The following is an 18,766-nucleotide window of genomic DNA, read 5'->3' as shown; positions in this document are numbered from 1 at the left end:
GTCTACGGAGCATCCCTCTCTCAAATGATCGTCTTGAAGACATTCCTCAATATGAGACATGTGGTTTAACCGGGATAAAGATTGAGCTTGTGAATATGGGAATGTATGTTTGCCCGTAAGCCTCATAGAACGACCCAAAGGGATCATTATTTCTTTACCTTATGCTTTTATTTCATCACCCGCTAGTCCATAAATAAGTCGTTGATTTGAGCTGCGACTGACAACGAAATCCTCATTTCAGTTGCCGCGGCGGCATCTTGACTTATCCTACCACCTTGGCATCCTCCTTCACGTAGCCCCAACATGTACAGTACGTACAGAACCTTTGCTTATTGATACTGAAGCGATGCGAGGATAATATTGATTCACTCAGCGTACCAATCAGCTGACAGAACCCCTGCAATTGTTCCAGGTCCCCCAAAGCGATGGCACCAAGGCACCATTTCTCAGCGGCACAGCAGCCACTTTTCATCCGGATGAAATGATAGATACTGGGGTTTGCTAGTGATTAATGACAGGATTCATGAATATGAGAAACATGTTTGCGTAGTAGAGGAAACAAGAATCGGCCAATGTGGACTGTTATGCCGCTTCACACAGGTTCAACAAAAGAAAGAAAAGAATGCTGACTGCTTGGCCTGTTGAGTCGGTTTGGAGGTTGCAAAAGATCGCCGCTGCATGTGAGAGACGTGTATCCCTCCTCATGTCTCTGGTTTCAGTGACAAAAGCCCCTGTCGTCCTGCGATTGGATGCGCTGATGCGAGGTAAAATCGACTTGTTTGATCACCGCCGCATGCGCCATTTAATCGTTGGCTATAACAAACGAAGATGGTCTCTTCAATCTTTCGTTTATCGGAGGCGGTCCAGACCACCGAGACGGCGTGATAAGAATAACATGTCTTTTCGGGTTAGCATGAATGCCGGATGCTGTTTGGCCGCTTCTGCCTTTTCCGTTTCAACATGGCCGCATTGCATCAATGCCTGCTGCTTCCGTTTGTCCTAGGAGTCGAATGTCTTAGGGGTTCAAATCCACAAAAGACCCTAGCCGAGTCTCTGATAAGCCGAGTAGTACAGTACTTAGACACCCCTGACACCTCGCATGAGCCGCAGCCTTGATGAGTGCTGAGGAGAGTTCGCTAGGAAATGGGCGGAATAACCGTTTGTGGTAGTCACGATAGCTGCGTGTTGCTGTAGTATGGTGGAACCTTATCTGGCCTCAAGCCGAGACGTTGTACAAGATCTCCCTGGTGAAGAGTGACCTTGTGGTTTGTGTACAGTCAGAAAGATGTACCCATTGTTGTCGAGCAGATGGGAGGCATCTGGGGCCTGCAAGCTAGGTTGACGTCAACGGCTGTTGCACCAAGCAGGTGGGGCGGGAAATCGTCCACTTGCCGCTTCTGGTTTGACGCTGACTCCCCCGCAAATGGACGATTATAGTGGGCCTTTCAGCACTCATTGTGCTGCAGGACAGGGGAGGTTCCAGTTCGTTGCAGCGGCTGACTGGCCCGGCAAGACATAACCTTATGGGGTACGGATAGAGTGTCACTCAATGCTGCCTTGCCAGAACCCTCGGCAAGTCAAGGCACGGTTGCGGTGATTGAAAACATATCCTGATAACTCATTCGTTATTTGTGAAGTCTGTTTGAATACTAACACAATACCACAGGCCACAAGAGGCGTGAGACACGAGTCACAACTGCCCGTCGTATCACAGTATCACAGCGTCACCAAGAGCCCAAACTCACCAAGCCCCTCTAGCTCTTTCCCAAGACTCTGTCCAATTGTATCACATCTTACAGTGCTCTTCCCCTACAAACTCCCCTCTTTTTTGCCTAGCCATGTCCTCTCCACTCCCCCAAGTTTACCGTGACCCCACTTAGTTCGTTCCTCCCCGACTTTATTGAACCTCAGGCCGTCCCTGGCCAAAGATGCCTGCATCGTGTGTCGTTGTTTGCTGCTTCCGTTCCATCCATCCTGATTGTATTAAGGTGCTGGCTTCCCCTCATGTGGCCTGTTTGTCTCTCCCTTCATTCCGCAGTCTCACATTATCTCTCTTTGGTTTACAATCACTTATGCTCGCATCCGTTCAATTATCATTGTGTTAGTCGCTGCTGTGTCTCACTACAAGATCTCGACGTCTTCAGCTCCTCTCCACCACGTATTGCTTGCCTGTGAGCTTCTGGTGTCAGCAGTAGCCCTGAAACCATAACTCGGGTGCTTGCTCTCAATATCCTTCGCTTCCGGTGAGTTTGAAGTCCTGGATTCTACTGTACATGTCGGGTCTTTGCAAGCAGCATACACCATAGACTTGTCTTAAGTTGACTAAGACTAACTTCGAAGCAGTTCTCAGGACACTCGTATCACAACCTCACAATGCTGGCCACGACACGTATCTGGACGAGTGAAAAACTCCTCCAAAGTCGACCTTACGCCTCGAACGCATTGCGGTCGACTCTGTCATTACAAACGAGATGCGATCGTTTCAGGAGCTTTTCTACTGTCTTGGGGTCGCCCACCCCTGCCGAACCCCGAAAGACACGGGGTTCTGTTACAATACAGCGCCCCGCGGCGTTAACTCGCAATGTTTCCTGGGAGTATCGATCTAAAGCTGCTTTCAGGAGGGCCATGAAAGGTTTTAACCAGCCCACCGATTCTAGCAAGTTTGCTAGCGTGGAGCAGATTAAAACATGGATGGGCGACCTTTCCGGCGTTCGGCCTGGAACAAATATTGAAGACGTAGAAAGAAGTGCTATCGATCACTTGTTTCGTGGCGACGACAAGGCCAACATTCGCAAAGCCACATTGACTACTGGCCACCACTTCACCAGCTCACGTGGTAAAGCAACGAAGCATCGTCCTGGCGAGGACGCTAGTTTCATTGACCCCATCACGAATCGCAGGGTACCCCGATCTTCAAAAACGGCTCCAGCGCCACAATATGATAATCTGGAAGCCTATAAGCCGATTGACTTTGTTGCGGCAACCGCGGAGGCCGATTCTACTCCCAAATATGATGATTTGGACAAGTACAAGCCTGTCAAGGATCCAAAAGAGCCTTCTGAGCCTTCTGAGCCCAAGTACGATGATCTAGACAAGTATGAACCAGTGATTGATGAACCACCTGCCAAGGATAAGTCTGTTGAGTATGACGACCTCGATCAATACGGGCCAGTCAAGCACAACGAGCCCGACGGTCAGCGGCCACCTACCAAGGAAGAGGACTCCAAGGAATATGATGATCTTCATAAATACTCTTCGGCTAATATCGACAGTCCTCTTGCTGAGCGTCAGTTGACGGCCGAAGAGCGGTCCAAGCTCTATGAAGATTTGGACCAGTATAAGCCAACCTACTGGAATGAGCCTGACGGTCTAAAGGTTCGATCCGCTGAAGAACTGTCCAAGGATTATGATGACCTGAACAAGTATGAGGCGGTTTACTGGAACGAACCGGATGGCCTGCGTGAGCGCACGGCAGAGGAGGTTTCCAAGGATTACCAGGATCTGGGCTCCTACGGACCGGTTCAATGGAGTGAGCCCAACGGCCTCCGCCGCCTGACCCCCGAAGAGGAGTCCAAGAAGTACGACGATCTGGATTCTTACGCGGCTCCCTTTGAGGCTAGCAAGTCAGTTCTTGAGGCTCATGCGAAATTCCAAATGGATACTACAATGCGGGGCAAGCCGCTAGCCCCCAAGGTTGATGCTCCTGTCGAGGACTTCGCAAGCAAGTATGACGATCTTCACCTTTATGGACCTGTTCGCTGGAATGAACCTGATGGTCTCCGAAAGCTTACTCCCGAAGAGTTGTCGAAGAACTACGACGACCTTCATTTGTATGGCGCAGTGAGTTGGAACGAGCCTGATGGTCTGAGACGGCCTACTGCGGAAGAGAAGTCCAAGAGCTACAAGGACACCCACCTCTATGCAGCTCGTGATCTCTCTCCCCCCATCAGACGAGTACATCCAGAGGAGGCTTCCAAGAAGTATAAAGATTTGCCAGCATACCGTCGTTACGAGAATGGCGATGACGCTACTCCACGCATTCATCCTGAGGAGGTTTCGAAGCAATATGCCGACTTGAACGCCTATGCTTCGTTCATGAACAACGGACCCCAGGCCGAGCAAGTCCACCCAGAGGTAGCGTCAAAACAATACAAGGATCTGCACAAGTACCCCTCTGCTGGCTACGAGGAGACAATTCGTCTTCAGCATGTTCATCCTGAAGAGTTGACCAAGAACTACCGAGATCTTGGTAGCTACAGACCAACCGAGTTTGTGTCACAAGCCCAAGCCTACCCTGTCAATCCCGAGGAAGCCTCGAAGGTGTATCAGGACCTGCACAAGTATAATGCAGTTCTCCACAACGAACCAAACGGTAGTATGTCAATCCCTCTGGATGAAGTCGCCCGCGGCCTCAGAGAGTTCGATTCCAAGGCAGGTTCCCAAGAATCCCCGGACGCAACATCAAATGCTTATTATGGAAACCCCAACAGGTCTTCTCCCGACTCTACGGAAACTAACGTCCATACGGACGATTCTGGAAGTGCTGAGGCAATTCGAGCTGCTGTTCTGCGTAGGGCCTATCAGAGCAGTCAACGGGCCAGGAACGACTCTTCTGGCAACAGCGGTTCCGAAGCTGAGGGGAGATTGACCGGCAACTATGCTCGAGACTTCCCAGAAGAGTTTATGGCGTCTTGGAGCAAAGATAACTCATCATCTAAATCAGCACTATTACCAAATAGCAGCACTGGAAAATCATCATCTCGGGAGGAGGCTACAACTGCTATCGAGGACAACGAAGAACCTGGATCTATGGACGAAAGTTTCCCTGTCGAAGGAACAAGGCTTCAACCAGCACTGAATCGCTACTCGGGCAAGGTGTACAAGGATTCTTATTCGCATGAGCCGCAAGGATTGCAGACAAGCTACTCGGAAGAATGCGGTCGCTCAACCGTTCCTGTCTGGGAGAAACACTATATGCCTAATCCTGAGCTACCTGAGCTACCTGAGACGTCTGAGACGTCTGAGACGTCCGAGACGCCCATCGCCAGTTGTTACAAAATACTCGCTTACGACCCAATTTCGAAGACGATGAGCGTGGCGCAAAGTACTTCGAATACTGATGTTAACGAAAAACCCTTGTCCCTTCCTGCAGCACTTATGAAATTGGCAGAGCCTGCCAAATTTCTCCCCTATCTCAAATCGCTCCAGGCCCAAGGCTATGAAGTCGTTTCTGGCAGTCGCCAGATCATGGTCTTTCGCCAGACGCGACCAGCCTCTGAGGTAACGGCGGACAGTAACTGGGACTCTTTTGATGAGAAGGTCCGTCGAGGTGGTATCTTCCCTACCACAGATGGAGAGACCTCTGGCCCTCATCGAGAAACCAAAACTAAGAAAAGAGGACTGGGTCGCAAAGTTCTTGTAGGCACTGTTGGAGTCGCCGGAGGAGCCTTGGCCACAACCATGCTGGTGGAATACTTAAATACGAGGGGCCAGAGTTTTAAGACCAAGCAGACTCGACCGGTCTAGGTTCCCGACGATGATACTGATGACGATGAAGATGATGAGGAGGATGAGGAGGAGGATGAAGACGAGGATGAAGACGAGGACGAGGACGAGGACGAGGACGAGGATTTCTACGAAGGTGGCTGCGAGAGTGCCGCTTACAAAGGGCTATCAACAATGCTGTAGTAACTACAGCTGAGCGTCTGGATGAATCATTGACACGGCACGGGAGTAAATTGTTTTGGAGTTCAAGGCAGCGAATATGGAAATCGAGGATGCAAGGTCGTCCTCAAGCGTTCATTTATATTGTTTTGCTTTCTCTTTGGGCTTTACGAGGGGTGCATCGATCATGCGAGGTCGCATGACATAACACGGAGCTTCGGAGTCAAGATACCTCAGCATATCAATTTTCTTTTTCATTAGGTAGCTAAGAATGCAATCGTATTGGTTATTTCAGTCCTTTAATCCATTCTTGGGATGCCCTGTAGTATACAATTTTCACCCTTCCCGGTCCGCATTTTGGCCCCGACTCAATTGCCGTTGAATCCCCATGCCAATAATGCAATGCAAGTTATAGCGACTGTTTAAGAGCCCTCCCTCTCTGTGAATCCAGGTCCTGTGCTGACCTGCTCAATCTTGTCCATGTGCATCTCATGCTTTCGTTCCTCGGGACTCCAGCTTTGTCGGCGCTGAAACGATGGTGTCCAACTATTCGTGTGGCGCATGCAACGGTCGGCACCAGCTTGAGCGGATGGGGAAATGGGAGCTGCAGATTTGGCCGTCAGCTTGGGTAGGATGACGAGTTTGTGTTGTGCTTGCGTACCTTCGGATGGAGGAGAGGTGTGATTCGTGGTAGATATGGCGGATGGTTGACGATCCATGATGAAGAGTGATTTGATATGATATCAGGTTGATTGAGTAGTGATATTAATTGAGGTGGTATTGGTGTTGGAGTCTTGATATAGGTTGTTGTTATGTGGTTGGTATGGATGAGTGTTGCTGCAGTATAACCCGTAAGTCAATGTCTCACAGTAATGCTACCCGGCGCACTTACCTTCCTTCTTACTTGCAGCTTCCCAGAATGAGACGGAAGCTCATATTTATAAAGCTTGAGATCATCGCGGAACCCCCCTCTTCAGCTTCACCTGCATGGTTAGAGGTGGCGAATATACGTTGCCAAGTGGCCTGATGCTGCACTCATCTGTGCTGCATGATGAACGCTGAGGCGTGATAATCTCGGGGTTTTTAGAGTTTGTGTCGTGCTGGAGATCGGAGCTCGGGATGGGAATCGTATGGTTTGGGAGGGGATGGGTTATACAGGGTGGATGGATGCATTTGTTTGTGAGGGACACTCTACTGTACACTGGCTAACTGGTCTGTTGTTGCAACCTTTTCAGTGTATTGGGGATCATTGTGTGGTACCGGTTGAAGAGGCGGTACATCTCACATGCATAAAGGAACGAACGGTTAGTACTCTGGGGTACCCCAACGTCTCCAAGCTAAACATGCCTCGTTCGTTGGTGGAATCATCAGCAATCACCTCATCTCTCCCCCGAGCCATTCTAGACCCTAAATAGACCTCATGATCCGTCAGATCATCCACCAACTACATCACTTCTTCACATCTTCACATGAATGGTCAAATCCTTTGATCAACAGGGGAATAGTTTCCATTGCGCTTATTTTTGTTACATCATACAAGCCGTCAAACCAAAAACGCTAACCGTTTTTCCTTCCATGCCATAGCCTACATCTCGTGGCTGGCCTAAAACATGACCTCGTCTATCTATATGCTTCTTTCACATAAAGCATTGTCTTCCATCCATATGTCCCTTTTTTGGTCAATTCCTTCCAACTCCATCATGCAGAACACTTATACGCCCAGGCTATGCAGTTTGAGAGCACGTCGTGAATCAAGAAAGTAAAATAACAACAGTGTGAAAAACAGAAAATGGGGGTATACAGCAAAAACAATCATCCACCACCGAATAATTAGAAAGAACAATAAACTTTGTCATCGAGAGCTGCGTGAATCATTTCTCGGAGTGAAAATTCGTATGTACATGAAAGGGCGGATGAATCAAGGGGTCTTAGGTCGCTTCCAGTAGTATTGCTAGTGAATGAGTTAGTTTGAGGCCATTGTGAGTTAAGTGTAAGGGATTACAAACCTTGTGCTGCTTGCGACAAGCTCGGAGGCTGGGCTTGCGAAGGCCATCAGTAACAGCCAGGCGGCGGGACTGATCGTCGTCATGCTCAGGCATGTAGTAGTACTCGCTCTCGAGAGGCTTTCCGGCCGCGTCCTTGCCCTGGCGCTTGATGGTGCCAATGCAGGGAGTGCTCTCAATGACATCGCGAAGGTCATCCTTGGTGATGTCACGCTTCTCCTCAGTGGGAAGGTGAGTCATGATGGTGGACAGAGGGGTTGAAGACAGACGGGAGAAGGCGAGCTGGTTGATGACATGGTTGGCAACAGCGGGGTTGGTCTCGAAGGTCATCTTGGCCTCAGGAGTAGGAGTGGGAGAAGTGATGCGAGGGGGCGAAGAGAGGGGAGACTCAGCCCGGGTGTCCTGCTTGCGAGGAGATTGGGGAGGAGCAGGGATATGGCGAGGAGCAAAAAGGTCAGAAGCGACGGCGTTGTGAAGAGGGTTGATAGCTCGCTTGGCGCCCTTAAAGATCTTGGGAGACTTTGTGCTTATCGAAGCCAACCGGCAAGAAATGTCGGCACCAAAGGGTCCGAAGGAATGGATGATAGGGTCGTTCTCCTCATCAGGGTCGTGCTCCTCAATATCGTCACTGACTTCACTGCTGAAGCTGGCAGTCAGCTCACTGCACATGCTGACATTGATGTTGGTAGGGTCGCGCTTGTGCCCTGGCAAGCGAGGCTCAACATCATCCTCGTAGATTTCAATGTCACGCTGTCCGGGCAGCAGGGACTGAAGACGACGAGAGCTAGACAGGCTAGCAGGCGTGGGGCTCTCAGGAGATGCAATACGAGAAGCACGACGAGGAGGGGAAGACTGCATAATAGCCTGAGCACGAGACTGGCAGGGAGGAGAGTCCCAAAGGGCCTCAGCAAGATGGTCGTGGGCCCGCTTAGGCCATTGGACCAGAACACGCGAGTTCTGCACGTCAATTATGATCTCGGAACCCTCGGTCTCACTGGTGAAACTATCGCCCTTGAAAAGCTCCCAAGTGCGGCCCTGGCTGTGCAGCTTGAGACCGTTCCAGCCATTGCAGATGATCTCAATCTTGCTGGGCTCCAGAGGGCTGGCAGCAGCAACGTAGCGAGCCTTGACATGGACACGGGAAACAAGGCGGTCGGCCGAAATCTGGTAGTGGGACGAGTTGGACGATCGACCCATAACAAGAGTCTCGCCGTTTTCCGACAGTTCAACGGCGGGGACGGCAGCGAGCGGGGCTCGCTCGGAAGCGCTTGCGGCCCGTTGGGGCGGGGAACTCGACAAGATACCCGTGCTCGACGTGGGAACGGGAGTAGGATACTTGAGGTGAGCACGAGAACGTCCTGTGCCCGAGCCTGAGCCGAGATTCTGTCGCTTCACGGGTCGTGGCAGGTTTGGTGGTGACGAAGATAGCGGCTCAAAGGGCGGGAGCAGAGACGGGGCGGAACGCTTAGATCCGGCGATGGAGCAGGACTTCATAGTTGGCAGTGTAGGCGAGGCGGAAATGCCCTTTCGTGGGGATGAACCGAGAGAGTCCATTTTTTATCGAGTTGAAATGTTTCGTATCGTGGTTTGTAGATCGAAGACTCGAGGATCGGACTATATCGCGTCCAGAAGCGAAGGACACGAGATCTTAACACGCGTAAATGACTGTGTCGAATTCGAGATCAAGAATCAATCTTGATCTTTTCCTCCTTCCTTTTCCTTCCCTGTTCCTTCTCAACTCTTGCCAACGAGGGCGTAGTTCGCGGTAGAAGATCGAGTCTAGGTGGAACGATGACGACACGAAAGGCGGTCTGGTTGATCAGTAGAGTAGACTCGGTTAAAACATGAGTAGTTAGGTAAAAGAAGTAGAATGGATTTGAGGATGAGAGGCCCAAAGATGAGACCAGGTGCAGCTTTTCGAGGAAAAGAAGTTTTGTAGGAGAGAGTCAGAAAGTGAGTGAGAGGTGTCTCGTGTGCGTGGTCGGGTTCGCTTTGGTGGTGGGAGGTATTTAAGAGGTGACCCGCTCCACCGGCACGCGGGAACGCGGCGTAGGTACTCTGCGCGCATCCGTGATTTTTGGCGTTGGCGTTTTTGTGCACTGCATTAGAGTTTGCTACAGTGGACTTGCGCTGGAGGCTAGGGGACTAAGCATAATTTATAGGGCACTTGTGCAAGGATTTATAGGGGCACTTTACGCGACTCAGGGCCGCGTTGAGTGGGTGGGCCACTTTTTAGCGTATCGATAAGGATGACGTTCGCTGAACGCGCTGAGTTATAGTGGCTGCGTTGAGGCTTGAGTGTTCTGAACCGGGGATATCCTTGGCATCGAATCCATGACAGGAGAATGTCTCAAATTCAGTGCATTAATAGGGACTTTCTTTTTCTTCCTTTTCTCCTCAGACATGATGTTTTAATTACATTCATTTCATACCAATTGCTAGTCAAACATTGAACTGGCTGTTCTTTCTGTAAAGTCTTGAGGTTCAAGCGGGACCATCTTGCAGTGCCAACCTCCCGTCTCGTTCAACCTCCAATTTCTGCCAGTCACGTCTCCACCAAAAAGAATCCTGGGCTTGCCGTTTGAAACTGGAACCGCGTCTCGTCACTTCCAGACCAATCCTTAGCCAAAAAGGTACAAAAGTGTCTGGCTGGGCTTATTTGTTTTAATTTCCATTCGTTCTTGTGCAATTAAACCTCCAGACTAGGAATTCGCCGTTAGGGCTTGCATGGAGTGTTCCGTCTTGCTACCTATAGCATTGGCCTGCTCGCTGGATTGGTGTCATGTTGCATCTGGATTCTGATATTGGGTCAATTGATGTCTTTCTCAACACAATTTCACTCGATAGAGCGGTGTAAGAAATCAATGACCCAATTGGCACTCTTTCAGGTCATGTTCCTGAGGTTGCCATAGTAATCACCGTAGTGATCGGTGCGATTGAGTTCTCTGGAATGCCTTCACCCTTCGATGGGTTCAGTTCCACGCTACTCGTGACGCAATCATCCTACTACGAAGCGACTATTGCTGTGCAATTAATCGCGTTCCTCTCCAGCTTCCAGACTCGTAGAATGTCATCTAATCTGCCCCACGTTACAGATCTAGGCACGGTTAGACCTTGGTAAGAGGCCCATGCAGCAATTTCACCATGGCTACATGGGTGTATTAGATACCCTACAACACCACCAATTGATGATGGATTTGTATGTTTATAGTCAAACTTGCATTTATACCAAGTATAAAAGAGAGGTTTTCGTCTAAAAATTAATTTTGAGCATACTTTCTACTACTTTTGAAGTATGAAGTACGGGTTACCTGATCAGATCAACCGTAACGTTACAAGTTCACGATAGCTTCAAAATATCAACCAAGGAATGCCAGCTCCTCCATATGCCAACGAGCAAAATACAACTCGTAAACACCGTCCTCCCATTCACGATGCAACTTGTCTACAATTGACACATGGCCTCTGGTCTATTCCTTTGCATCATCTTCAACGGGCTCCTCAGGTGTGCATTCGGGACACTCCGACGAATCGACTTTTTTCTCTCCAAATACGGGGATCTGCTTGCATGCCACACCTGTGTTTCTTTTGTAAACGTCGCATTCTTCAGCCCAGAACTCCGTGTCGATGCGGTGGTCGCACTTCTTGCACTTGGTAACTTTATAATTGTGGAAGCACATTGTCCTGTTATGGATGTTTAATCGAGGTATCAGGGTTGGTAGGTATCTGCGCTCGTCGATACTGGTTAGTAAGTTCAGAAAAGGCCTTCGAACAGCGAGAGCACAGGCATATATAGATGTTTGTCGGATACAGCTTCACTAACGATTTGTGTTACAGTGTTTCCTGTGATTCACTATCTGATACGCAACATTCGCGAAATAAACATCATGTCATTCTTCTATGATTCTGAATCTGAGAGTAGTTAATTGTAGATTCAAGCAAGCTCTTTACCCATGATAATCCTCTACTCTGATCCTCTATTCTGAAGCCCTGTCTCATCGGACTTTGTAGCTTGACATTTGGAGCACTGCGATGAGCGGACCCGTTTCGTGTTAGGTATGGTTTTGCGTTTGCAGTCCACACCCTTCTTATCGCACAGTTTATCTTCACTTACCAAGTCGATGAGGTTGTCGCACTCCCTGCATTTGTAGCTAGTGATATAGTGAGTGCACATTGTTTCTGTCAAGGTGTTAGTGACGAGGGTTGACTGTGTTTGATCAGGATGCTGGGACAGGTTCGGGCTCTTAAAGATGCTGGATTTGGGTTGAGAAAGCTATCGAACAGGGAGAGGGCAAGCGTTTATATAATTGTTCCTTCGATGCAGCTTCACTGCCGAGTTCCGCTTGGAGGGAGGCATCTTGTGGTTCATTGACTATGTGACGGTATGTCCTATCACAAGAATGCGTATCATGTGTCTAATGTGGTTCTGAACCGGAGACGAGTTTATCGTTTTGATGTGGATGAAATATCTGCCACCAGAAACCCCTATTCTGAAGCCCTGTCCGATATGGTCCCACTGAGGACCGACACTCCCAACTCAGCTCTGATGTAGCCCAAGGATCATCCATGGATTTAGTTCAATTCAGGATCCGAAACATCAGCAAAAACACACATCTTCATCATGTGGTCTTTGTACAGATCTTCAGGAGTAGGACACTCCAGCCCCTGCTCGGCGCATTTAACAATTGCCTTCCTCGCATTAGCCACCATCATAGCCTTGTTATGTTCCATGATATTCACATCCTCAACCTCGTTGTACGTCTCCACAAGGTCCGCCTTCGCCTTGGAAACAGTCATGCCGCGGGACTTCTTGATGTAGACCTTCTTCAGAGCCTTGCCATCAGCATCGCACCACAGAAAGCCAATGTTGTCTTCTTCGTCGCGCTTGATCATCAGATAAGCTTTGGCGCCCTTCTTGCGGTTATTCGAGATGACGCTGCCGGGGCACACGGGAATATCTTGCATGAGACGGCCGAAGTGAAGGGATGATTGGGCGAAGGTGTGAGGGACTAGGGTGGGCAAGATGATGGGGTCGCTGAAAGTCCATTCGTGGTAGACATGGTCGATGAAGTCTCTGAAGCGCGCTTTGAAGTCCTCGTCATTCCGGATCGGCTGACGAGAGGGCATATTGATCCTGCTTTGGGTCAGTAACTGCGTAACTGTAGTGTAGCAAAGGTGTTAGGGTGTCGACTCACAAGTGAGAGCAGGACTGTTGCTCAAGGCTTGGATAGAAGTAAGGGGCGAGTACTGATCTTGTCAAGTATTTGGGTCAGGTTGAAGGAAAGTCAAGATTGCAGTGAAAGAAAGTTGTGCAAGATTGCTTTTATTTGCAGATACGAGCTGTCAAACTGTCAAACACTGCCTGCAAGGCAGACAATACAGCAGCATTGCGCAGTTGCAAACATCCAGGGACCCACCAACTGGATTGTCGGAGAGGGCAACGCATTTCGAATATTGTGCTGGCATTTGTGCTCGGTAAACAATGATCCTTAATCTACACTCGATGGTCGTTTGCCCTTACGAGGCTCTGACAATGCGATCGCAACTAGTGAGGAGGATGAGAAATGTTGCCTGCAAAGAACGAGAAGGTCAGTTGGAATCCAGCGATTAGTAACCCACACAAGGAAGTGACTGGTATATCTAACAAAGTCTGCAGATTGTGGAATTAAATAAGGAACAGTAGGAGCAATGGCTACTAGCAACGAATGCTGTACCAGACATTGTAGTCACGGAAGAGGCACAGGCAAATGTTCTTAATTTTAATCGTAATTTTACTATTTAATATATACAAATAATTATTTATCACATAACTCATGCATCATAAAGGCACAATTAAGCCTCAACAAGGGTGACCTTGGTCTCCTCCTTCAAATCCCTGCTGCTGAATCCAACACGGATGGTGAACTCGCCCTCTGGAATAACCCACTGCTGAGAAACAATGTCCCAGTAGCTGAGATCACGGCGCATAAGCTCAAAGCTGACGTTCTTGCTCTCACCAGCCTCGAGGAAGACCTTCTCGAAACCACGGAGCTGCTTGGGGGGAGTACCCTTGGGGGCGCTCTCGGGGAAGCTGACGTAGAGCTGAGGAACAGTGGCACCATCGACCTTGCCGCTGTTGGAAACGGAGACGGTGACGTTGTAGATGCTCTCCCAGAGGGCGGGGTTACCACCGGGCTGGACGGGGAGGGCCTCGGGCATGGCGGTGATGTTGTCGGCGAGAGGCTCAGCGGAGATATCGGAAAGCTCAAAGGTGGAGTAAGACAGACCGAAACCGAACTCGTAGCGAACAGAGATGTTCTTGGCGTCGAAGTAGCGGTAGTCGATCTCGAGCTTCTCGTCGAACCAAGACTGCCAGTCCTCGGAGCCGGTGGTGTTGATGGCAGTGGTAGGAGGGGCGTTGTAGTCGGTACCGTTGAAGGCAATGGTGTAAGGAAGACGACCGGAGGGGTTGACCTCACCGTAGAGGAGGTCGACAAGAGAGTTACCGGACTCCTGACCAGGGAAGTGGGCAGCAAGGATAGCGGTAACGTTGGGGTGGTCAGCCCAAGGAAGAGTGTTGATACCGGAAGAGTGGGTGACAACGATGGTGTTGTTGCAAGACTTGGCGACAGACTGGACAACATCGTCACCGTCCCAGTCAACACTGAGGTGCTCACGGTCAGCAGCCTCCTCAGCCCAGGTCTTGAGGAAGACAAGGCAGACATCGGGAACAGCAGGAATCCAGAGGTCAGTGACGTTGGAGGAAGCAATGAGGGTGTTGTTCAACCACTGCTGGACAAGAGAACCGTCCTTCTTAGCACGGGCGTTGATGGCAGTAAGAGGAGAGACGAGGTAAGTGAGACGACCAGTTCCAGAACCACCACCAGCGACAAGAGTACCAAACTCGTAGTCCTTCTGGTTGAGGAAACCCTGAGTGATATCACCGGCATCGTTACCGAAGACAGCAATTGACTTGGGCTTCTTAAGGGGAAGAGCGTTGTTCTCGTTCTTCAGGAGGACGGTGGACTCGGCACCGTGCTTGCGGATCAGATCGCCGTGGTCGCCACGGACATCACGGCTGCGCTCGCCAGTGAAGTTGAACTCACGGAGCCAGGTCTTGCGGGGAGAGAAGGTGTTAAGGTCAGCGCTGGACTCATCAACAGAGGGGAAGTCCTCCTTGTCCTGGCCGAGCCAGAAGTAAGGGGCCATGATGCGCATGATCATGTCGTCGACACGGTCCTCCTCGAGAGTACCGTTGTTGACAGCCTGGGTCAGGTTGCCGCCGAAGAAAGAGCCAGACTTCCAGTCCATGCCGTAGGAGCCAATGCCACCGGGCATGTCCATGTCGAGACCGCTGTTGATAGCAGCAACACCGGCGTGGGTGGCACCCCAATCGGACATAACGTAGCCCTGGAAACCGAGCTCATCGCGCAGGATACCGTTGAGAACCTTGGAGTTCTGGCAAGCGTAAGAGCCGTTGAGACGCTGGTAAGCGCACATCATACTGGCAGCCTTGGCATGGGCGGCGTTGGCGAAAGGCCAGAGGTAAAGCTCGTGCATGGTTCGGTCGTCCATGTTGGAGGAGAGGGCCTCCTCGTCGACCTCACCGACGTAGCCGTCCTTCTTGAAGGTAGGGTTTCGCATAGCCTCCTGCTCGTTACCAATGAAGTGCTTGGCAGTAGCCTGAACACCGGCATCTTGGTGACCGTTAATGGTCTCCTCCATAGCGACACCGGTCAGGTAAGGGTCGGGAGAGAAACCCTCCCAGTTACGGCCAGAGTAGGCTGATCGTCCGAGAGGACCGGCGACGGGGCCGAGAAGAATGTGAGCACCCTTGGCCTTGAACTCTTGACCCATTGCGAGACCGCGCTGGTAGAGGAGCTCCTTGTCCCAAGAGGAAGCAGCGGAAACACCAGCGGGGAAGACACTGGCGTAGTCGGCAACTCGAATGGAGAGAGGGCCGTCATGAAGACAGAGACCCTTGAAGCCGAGACGAGGAATGGCAACGATGTTTCCAACACAAGGACCGGGTGTACCAGTGACCATGTCGGCCTTCTCCTCGAGAGTCAACTTGGCGACGAACTCCTTGGCCTTTTCGAAACCCTGTTCCCATCCCTTACCATCAGCGTAGGCTGTGCAATGTTAGTGAATAGCTTCAACCTGTGTAAGTGGTTCTACATACTGGAAGGATAAGCAGGCGAGTAGCCATACTGTCCGAGGATGGTGGTGTTCTTGGGCTGAACCCAGCTGAAAGCCTCTTCACTGCGATCACCAGCATCGTAGTTTTGAGCATTAACACTCGCGGCCAAAAGGCCGGAGACCAGCACAGATCGAAGGCTAGCCATTGTTGGAGAAGGAGATGAGAGTGATGATGATGATCTCTATTTTGAAGACTGGCTATCCATTGAACTTATATATCCCACTGTCCGGCAACTACAGTACAACGTAGTACACAGCAGGAACCATCCCTCGGCGCACAAAATTATCACCCCAACAACTAACTGCGTCATTGGGCAAGTTAGCTTCATCCGTCCATGTGAGCTAAGTCAAAGTCCAACTGAAGGTACAGTCGAGAAGAGGAGCTTTGTGCGGGGAGTGCAAGTGCGATGCGGAGTAGAAGGGTCGTCTTGTGATGGCATTCCCAGTTTACCCTGACCATCGGGGAACTTTACTTGATCGTTTTACCGTGGCTTAACCGTTATTCTCGCCCTTGTATCCAATGAAACAGTAATTGATGGTGTCATGGCTTGCTCAAAAGAAGAGAGTCCCCAGCTTTGTCTGCTAACTTAGTCTGGTGATGTAACCCAAAAAAGCGAAAGAAGCCCGGGGAAGAGGCATCCCCCACAAGTCCGGGACCACAGATGTTAATAATACGGCCGTTATGCGACCGAGGGACCGAAGATTAACCAGACATAAACATGAGTTTTTTTCCTTCTCGTGTTCCTCTTCGGTTCCGGATCTAACCTGTTGTCGTGAGTAGAACCCCAATGCCGGTTTAGTGTCCCCATTGACAAGTCTGGGGTTCGTCTTCTCCGCAATTTGCATTCGGCCCTGTTGTGGACTTGGATGCGGAGAAAAAACCGACAGGACTTATTAAATGACGATCGGAATTATTACAACCCAACCTCACCCGATATATACGCCAGAGATACTTGGAAAACAGCTGTTTGTCCCACCGGGACCTTGGTTCCGCCCCTGTCACTGCTAAAAGTTTTCTCCCCCGCGAAATCACGTTGTGAATCGGAGAGCACGGCCTTCCTCATCGTCCCAGTGCGGTGGCCTGGTGACGCCTAGTAGTGTTACATTTACAGAGGTATGCCTGCTGGGATGAAATTGGATTATGTCAGTTAATTGACCGCTTTGTTTGATACTATCACGAGAATCACAGGTAGTTAAACGGTTTTATTTCCCTTTGTCATGATATTGTATGGATATCCACAGACCCAAATTCAGGCCGTTATGCACAGGAATAAAGTTTTAACTTCCAATTAGAGATAATCGTATTCTTTTGACCCAATTAGCTTAGTTCTGTGACCGCATTTCCCAGGTGCCGCTTAGAATTGCCGTCTTGGCCTTCATAACGTTATGTTATGCTGTGGTTGATCTCTCGATATTCCATCTTTTTTATCGGTGAAAGCTCGGCGCTCGTATTGTCGAGATGCATGACTTTATTCCATTAACGGCTCATATGGGTTGCAGAAAACGGCCTCGGATATAGACCAACATCCGAACATTCCAAGATGTGTGTCGCGTGGCTGCTCACCGGGATGTGGGTTACATTGAGAATCGGGTTGACCGTTCGTCCTTGACTCGGATGCATCTCAACTCCCCACACTTTTTGACTCGGCAATTGACGGTTGACCTTGATCAAGTTTAGGCTTCCATTTAGATGAGCGGAGTTTCCTTTAACAGTTATTAGATTCCGATAAAATTGTTAATGCATATCGATAATGAATAATGAAGGGATCATGGGATCAATTGAGATTTCACAATGATGGATTCATCAGGTGGGTGCGACGGGACATGGTTCGCAGTAATCAATGCTGTTCGAGTTCGAATAAGGTGCTTACGCTAAGATTTTGATTGCTGTTGGAAGCGCTTATTATTTTCCGAAAATAATTGCCTAATTGCGCAAAGTTTTACATGTAGTCTAAACTTCACATGATATGGATGAATCAATGATAAAAGAGTGATTTATTCTAAATGAATGACTTGATAGGTAACGACTGACTGTACCTAGAAAAAACGCCCAAGCAGAAAACTCTACCAAAACATTCTGCTCCAGGGTACCCTCCTCCCAGCTAACCTCCACTAATTCTTTTCCATGACGTCCTAGCTCCGGCTTTGGTTTTCCAAGAACTCGCTAGCCCCAAGCTCCCGCCTCGGCGAACCAAAAACGAGGCTGGGCAACTTTACCCCAGTATGCACTAACGTTACGTTACTCAGCAAGGCCCTCCCTGGAAGGATTGCATTTCCTGCATTCAAGATAACTGACATACTCGGTTTCATCTAGCAGCTCTTCATGTTCTTCTTCCAACAAATTGCCTAAAAGACAGAAAGACGTAATGGAGCTGTATATCACCAGGCGGCGACATTGCTCGCAGATCATAGCGGTGCTCGACAACTGACACATTTTGATGAGTTTGTGGTGAAGTGGTGATACTGACTGTTTGTGTCCGTTGTTGTAAAGCGTTGTGTTTGTGAGGGGTGGATGGTAAGATGAGATTGAATAGTGAATAGATTGAGACGATGGACGAGGGCAATTTATACTGCAGCAAGTATCGGTTTGGCTATACAAACAAAGAATTTGCGAATATAGACTCCAGGGGAACAATTATTGCGTACATCTGAACAATGGAGAGTGAACTGAATTGTTTTGCTAAGGGGCCTTTGTTCAAGCTGAACAACCCAAACAAGAGTCAAGACCTGAGGGACAACCTGTTGAATGTATTGGATATCCAGGCCGAACAACCGTCGTCCTGAACTTGTTTCATGACGCATGAAATAACCATTGAACTTGGAGAGAAGAACATACAGATTAGCATAAAATAGATTAAGGTGCCAGACATAACAAAGACTGGGAACTATGAATTATTCTTTAATATGCACATTTTGGTAAT

The 18,766-nt window shown here is 49.5% G+C and overlaps 5 protein-coding genes across 5 annotated transcripts; 1 reads left to right on the top strand and 4 right to left on the bottom strand.

The window, feature by feature from the left end:
• The first annotated feature begins 1,927 nt into the window (after positions 1 to 1,927).
• Positions 1,928 to 5,923, top strand: B0J16DRAFT_343913 (uncharacterized protein). Its single transcript, XM_046128125.1, has 2 exons — positions 1,928 to 2,243; positions 2,344 to 5,923. Exon 2 carries the CDS (start codon positions 2,374 to 2,376, stop codon positions 5,524 to 5,526), a length of 3,153 nt encoding a protein of 1,050 aa, XP_045981014.1. The 5' UTR covers positions 1,928 to 2,243; positions 2,344 to 2,373; the 3' UTR covers positions 5,527 to 5,923.
• On the bottom strand, positions 5,924 to 6,554 carry B0J16DRAFT_343912 (uncharacterized protein). The gene is made up of 2 exons (XM_046128124.1): positions 6,326 to 6,554; positions 5,924 to 6,268 (listed from the first exon to the last, which is right to left on the bottom strand). The coding sequence occupies exons 1-2, from the start codon at positions 6,381 to 6,383 to the stop codon at positions 6,087 to 6,089; spliced, it is 240 nt and encodes a 79-aa protein (XP_045981013.1). The 5' UTR covers positions 6,384 to 6,554; the 3' UTR covers positions 5,924 to 6,086.
• Positions 6,555 to 7,330: 776 nt separating this feature from the next.
• Positions 7,331 to 9,370, bottom strand: B0J16DRAFT_149592 (uncharacterized protein). Its single transcript, XM_046122029.1, has 2 exons — positions 7,671 to 9,370; positions 7,331 to 7,615 (listed from the first exon to the last, which is right to left on the bottom strand). The coding sequence occupies exons 1-2, from the start codon at positions 9,219 to 9,221 to the stop codon at positions 7,583 to 7,585; spliced, it is 1,584 nt and encodes a 527-aa protein (XP_045981012.1). The 5' UTR covers positions 9,222 to 9,370; the 3' UTR covers positions 7,331 to 7,582.
• Positions 9,371 to 12,239: 2,869 nt separating this feature from the next.
• B0J16DRAFT_385654 (uncharacterized protein) lies at positions 12,240 to 12,794 on the bottom strand (the record flags this gene model as incomplete). The annotated part of the gene is made up of 1 exon (XM_046131513.1): positions 12,240 to 12,794. The coding sequence occupies one exon, from the start codon at positions 12,792 to 12,794 to the stop codon at positions 12,240 to 12,242; it is 555 nt and encodes a 184-aa protein (XP_045981011.1).
• A 628-nt stretch (positions 12,795 to 13,422) lies between these two features.
• Positions 13,423 to 16,016, bottom strand: B0J16DRAFT_306450 (glycoside hydrolase superfamily). Its single transcript, XM_046124797.1, has 2 exons — positions 15,829 to 16,016; positions 13,423 to 15,778 (listed from the first exon to the last, which is right to left on the bottom strand). The coding sequence occupies exons 1-2, from the start codon at positions 15,989 to 15,991 to the stop codon at positions 13,500 to 13,502; spliced, it is 2,442 nt and encodes an 813-aa protein (XP_045981010.1). The 5' UTR covers positions 15,992 to 16,016; the 3' UTR covers positions 13,423 to 13,499.
• Positions 16,017 to 18,766: the final 2,750 nt, after the last annotated feature.

Source organism: Fusarium flagelliforme, assembly GCF_020744385.1.
Source record: "Fusarium flagelliforme strain FIESC 12 MPI-CAGE-AA-0113 chromosome Unknown B0J16scaffold_5, whole genome shotgun sequence".
Taxonomy (NCBI): Eukaryota; Fungi; Ascomycota; class Sordariomycetes; order Hypocreales; family Nectriaceae; genus Fusarium; species Fusarium flagelliforme.
This window is presented reverse-complemented; position numbering and strand designations above follow the sequence as displayed.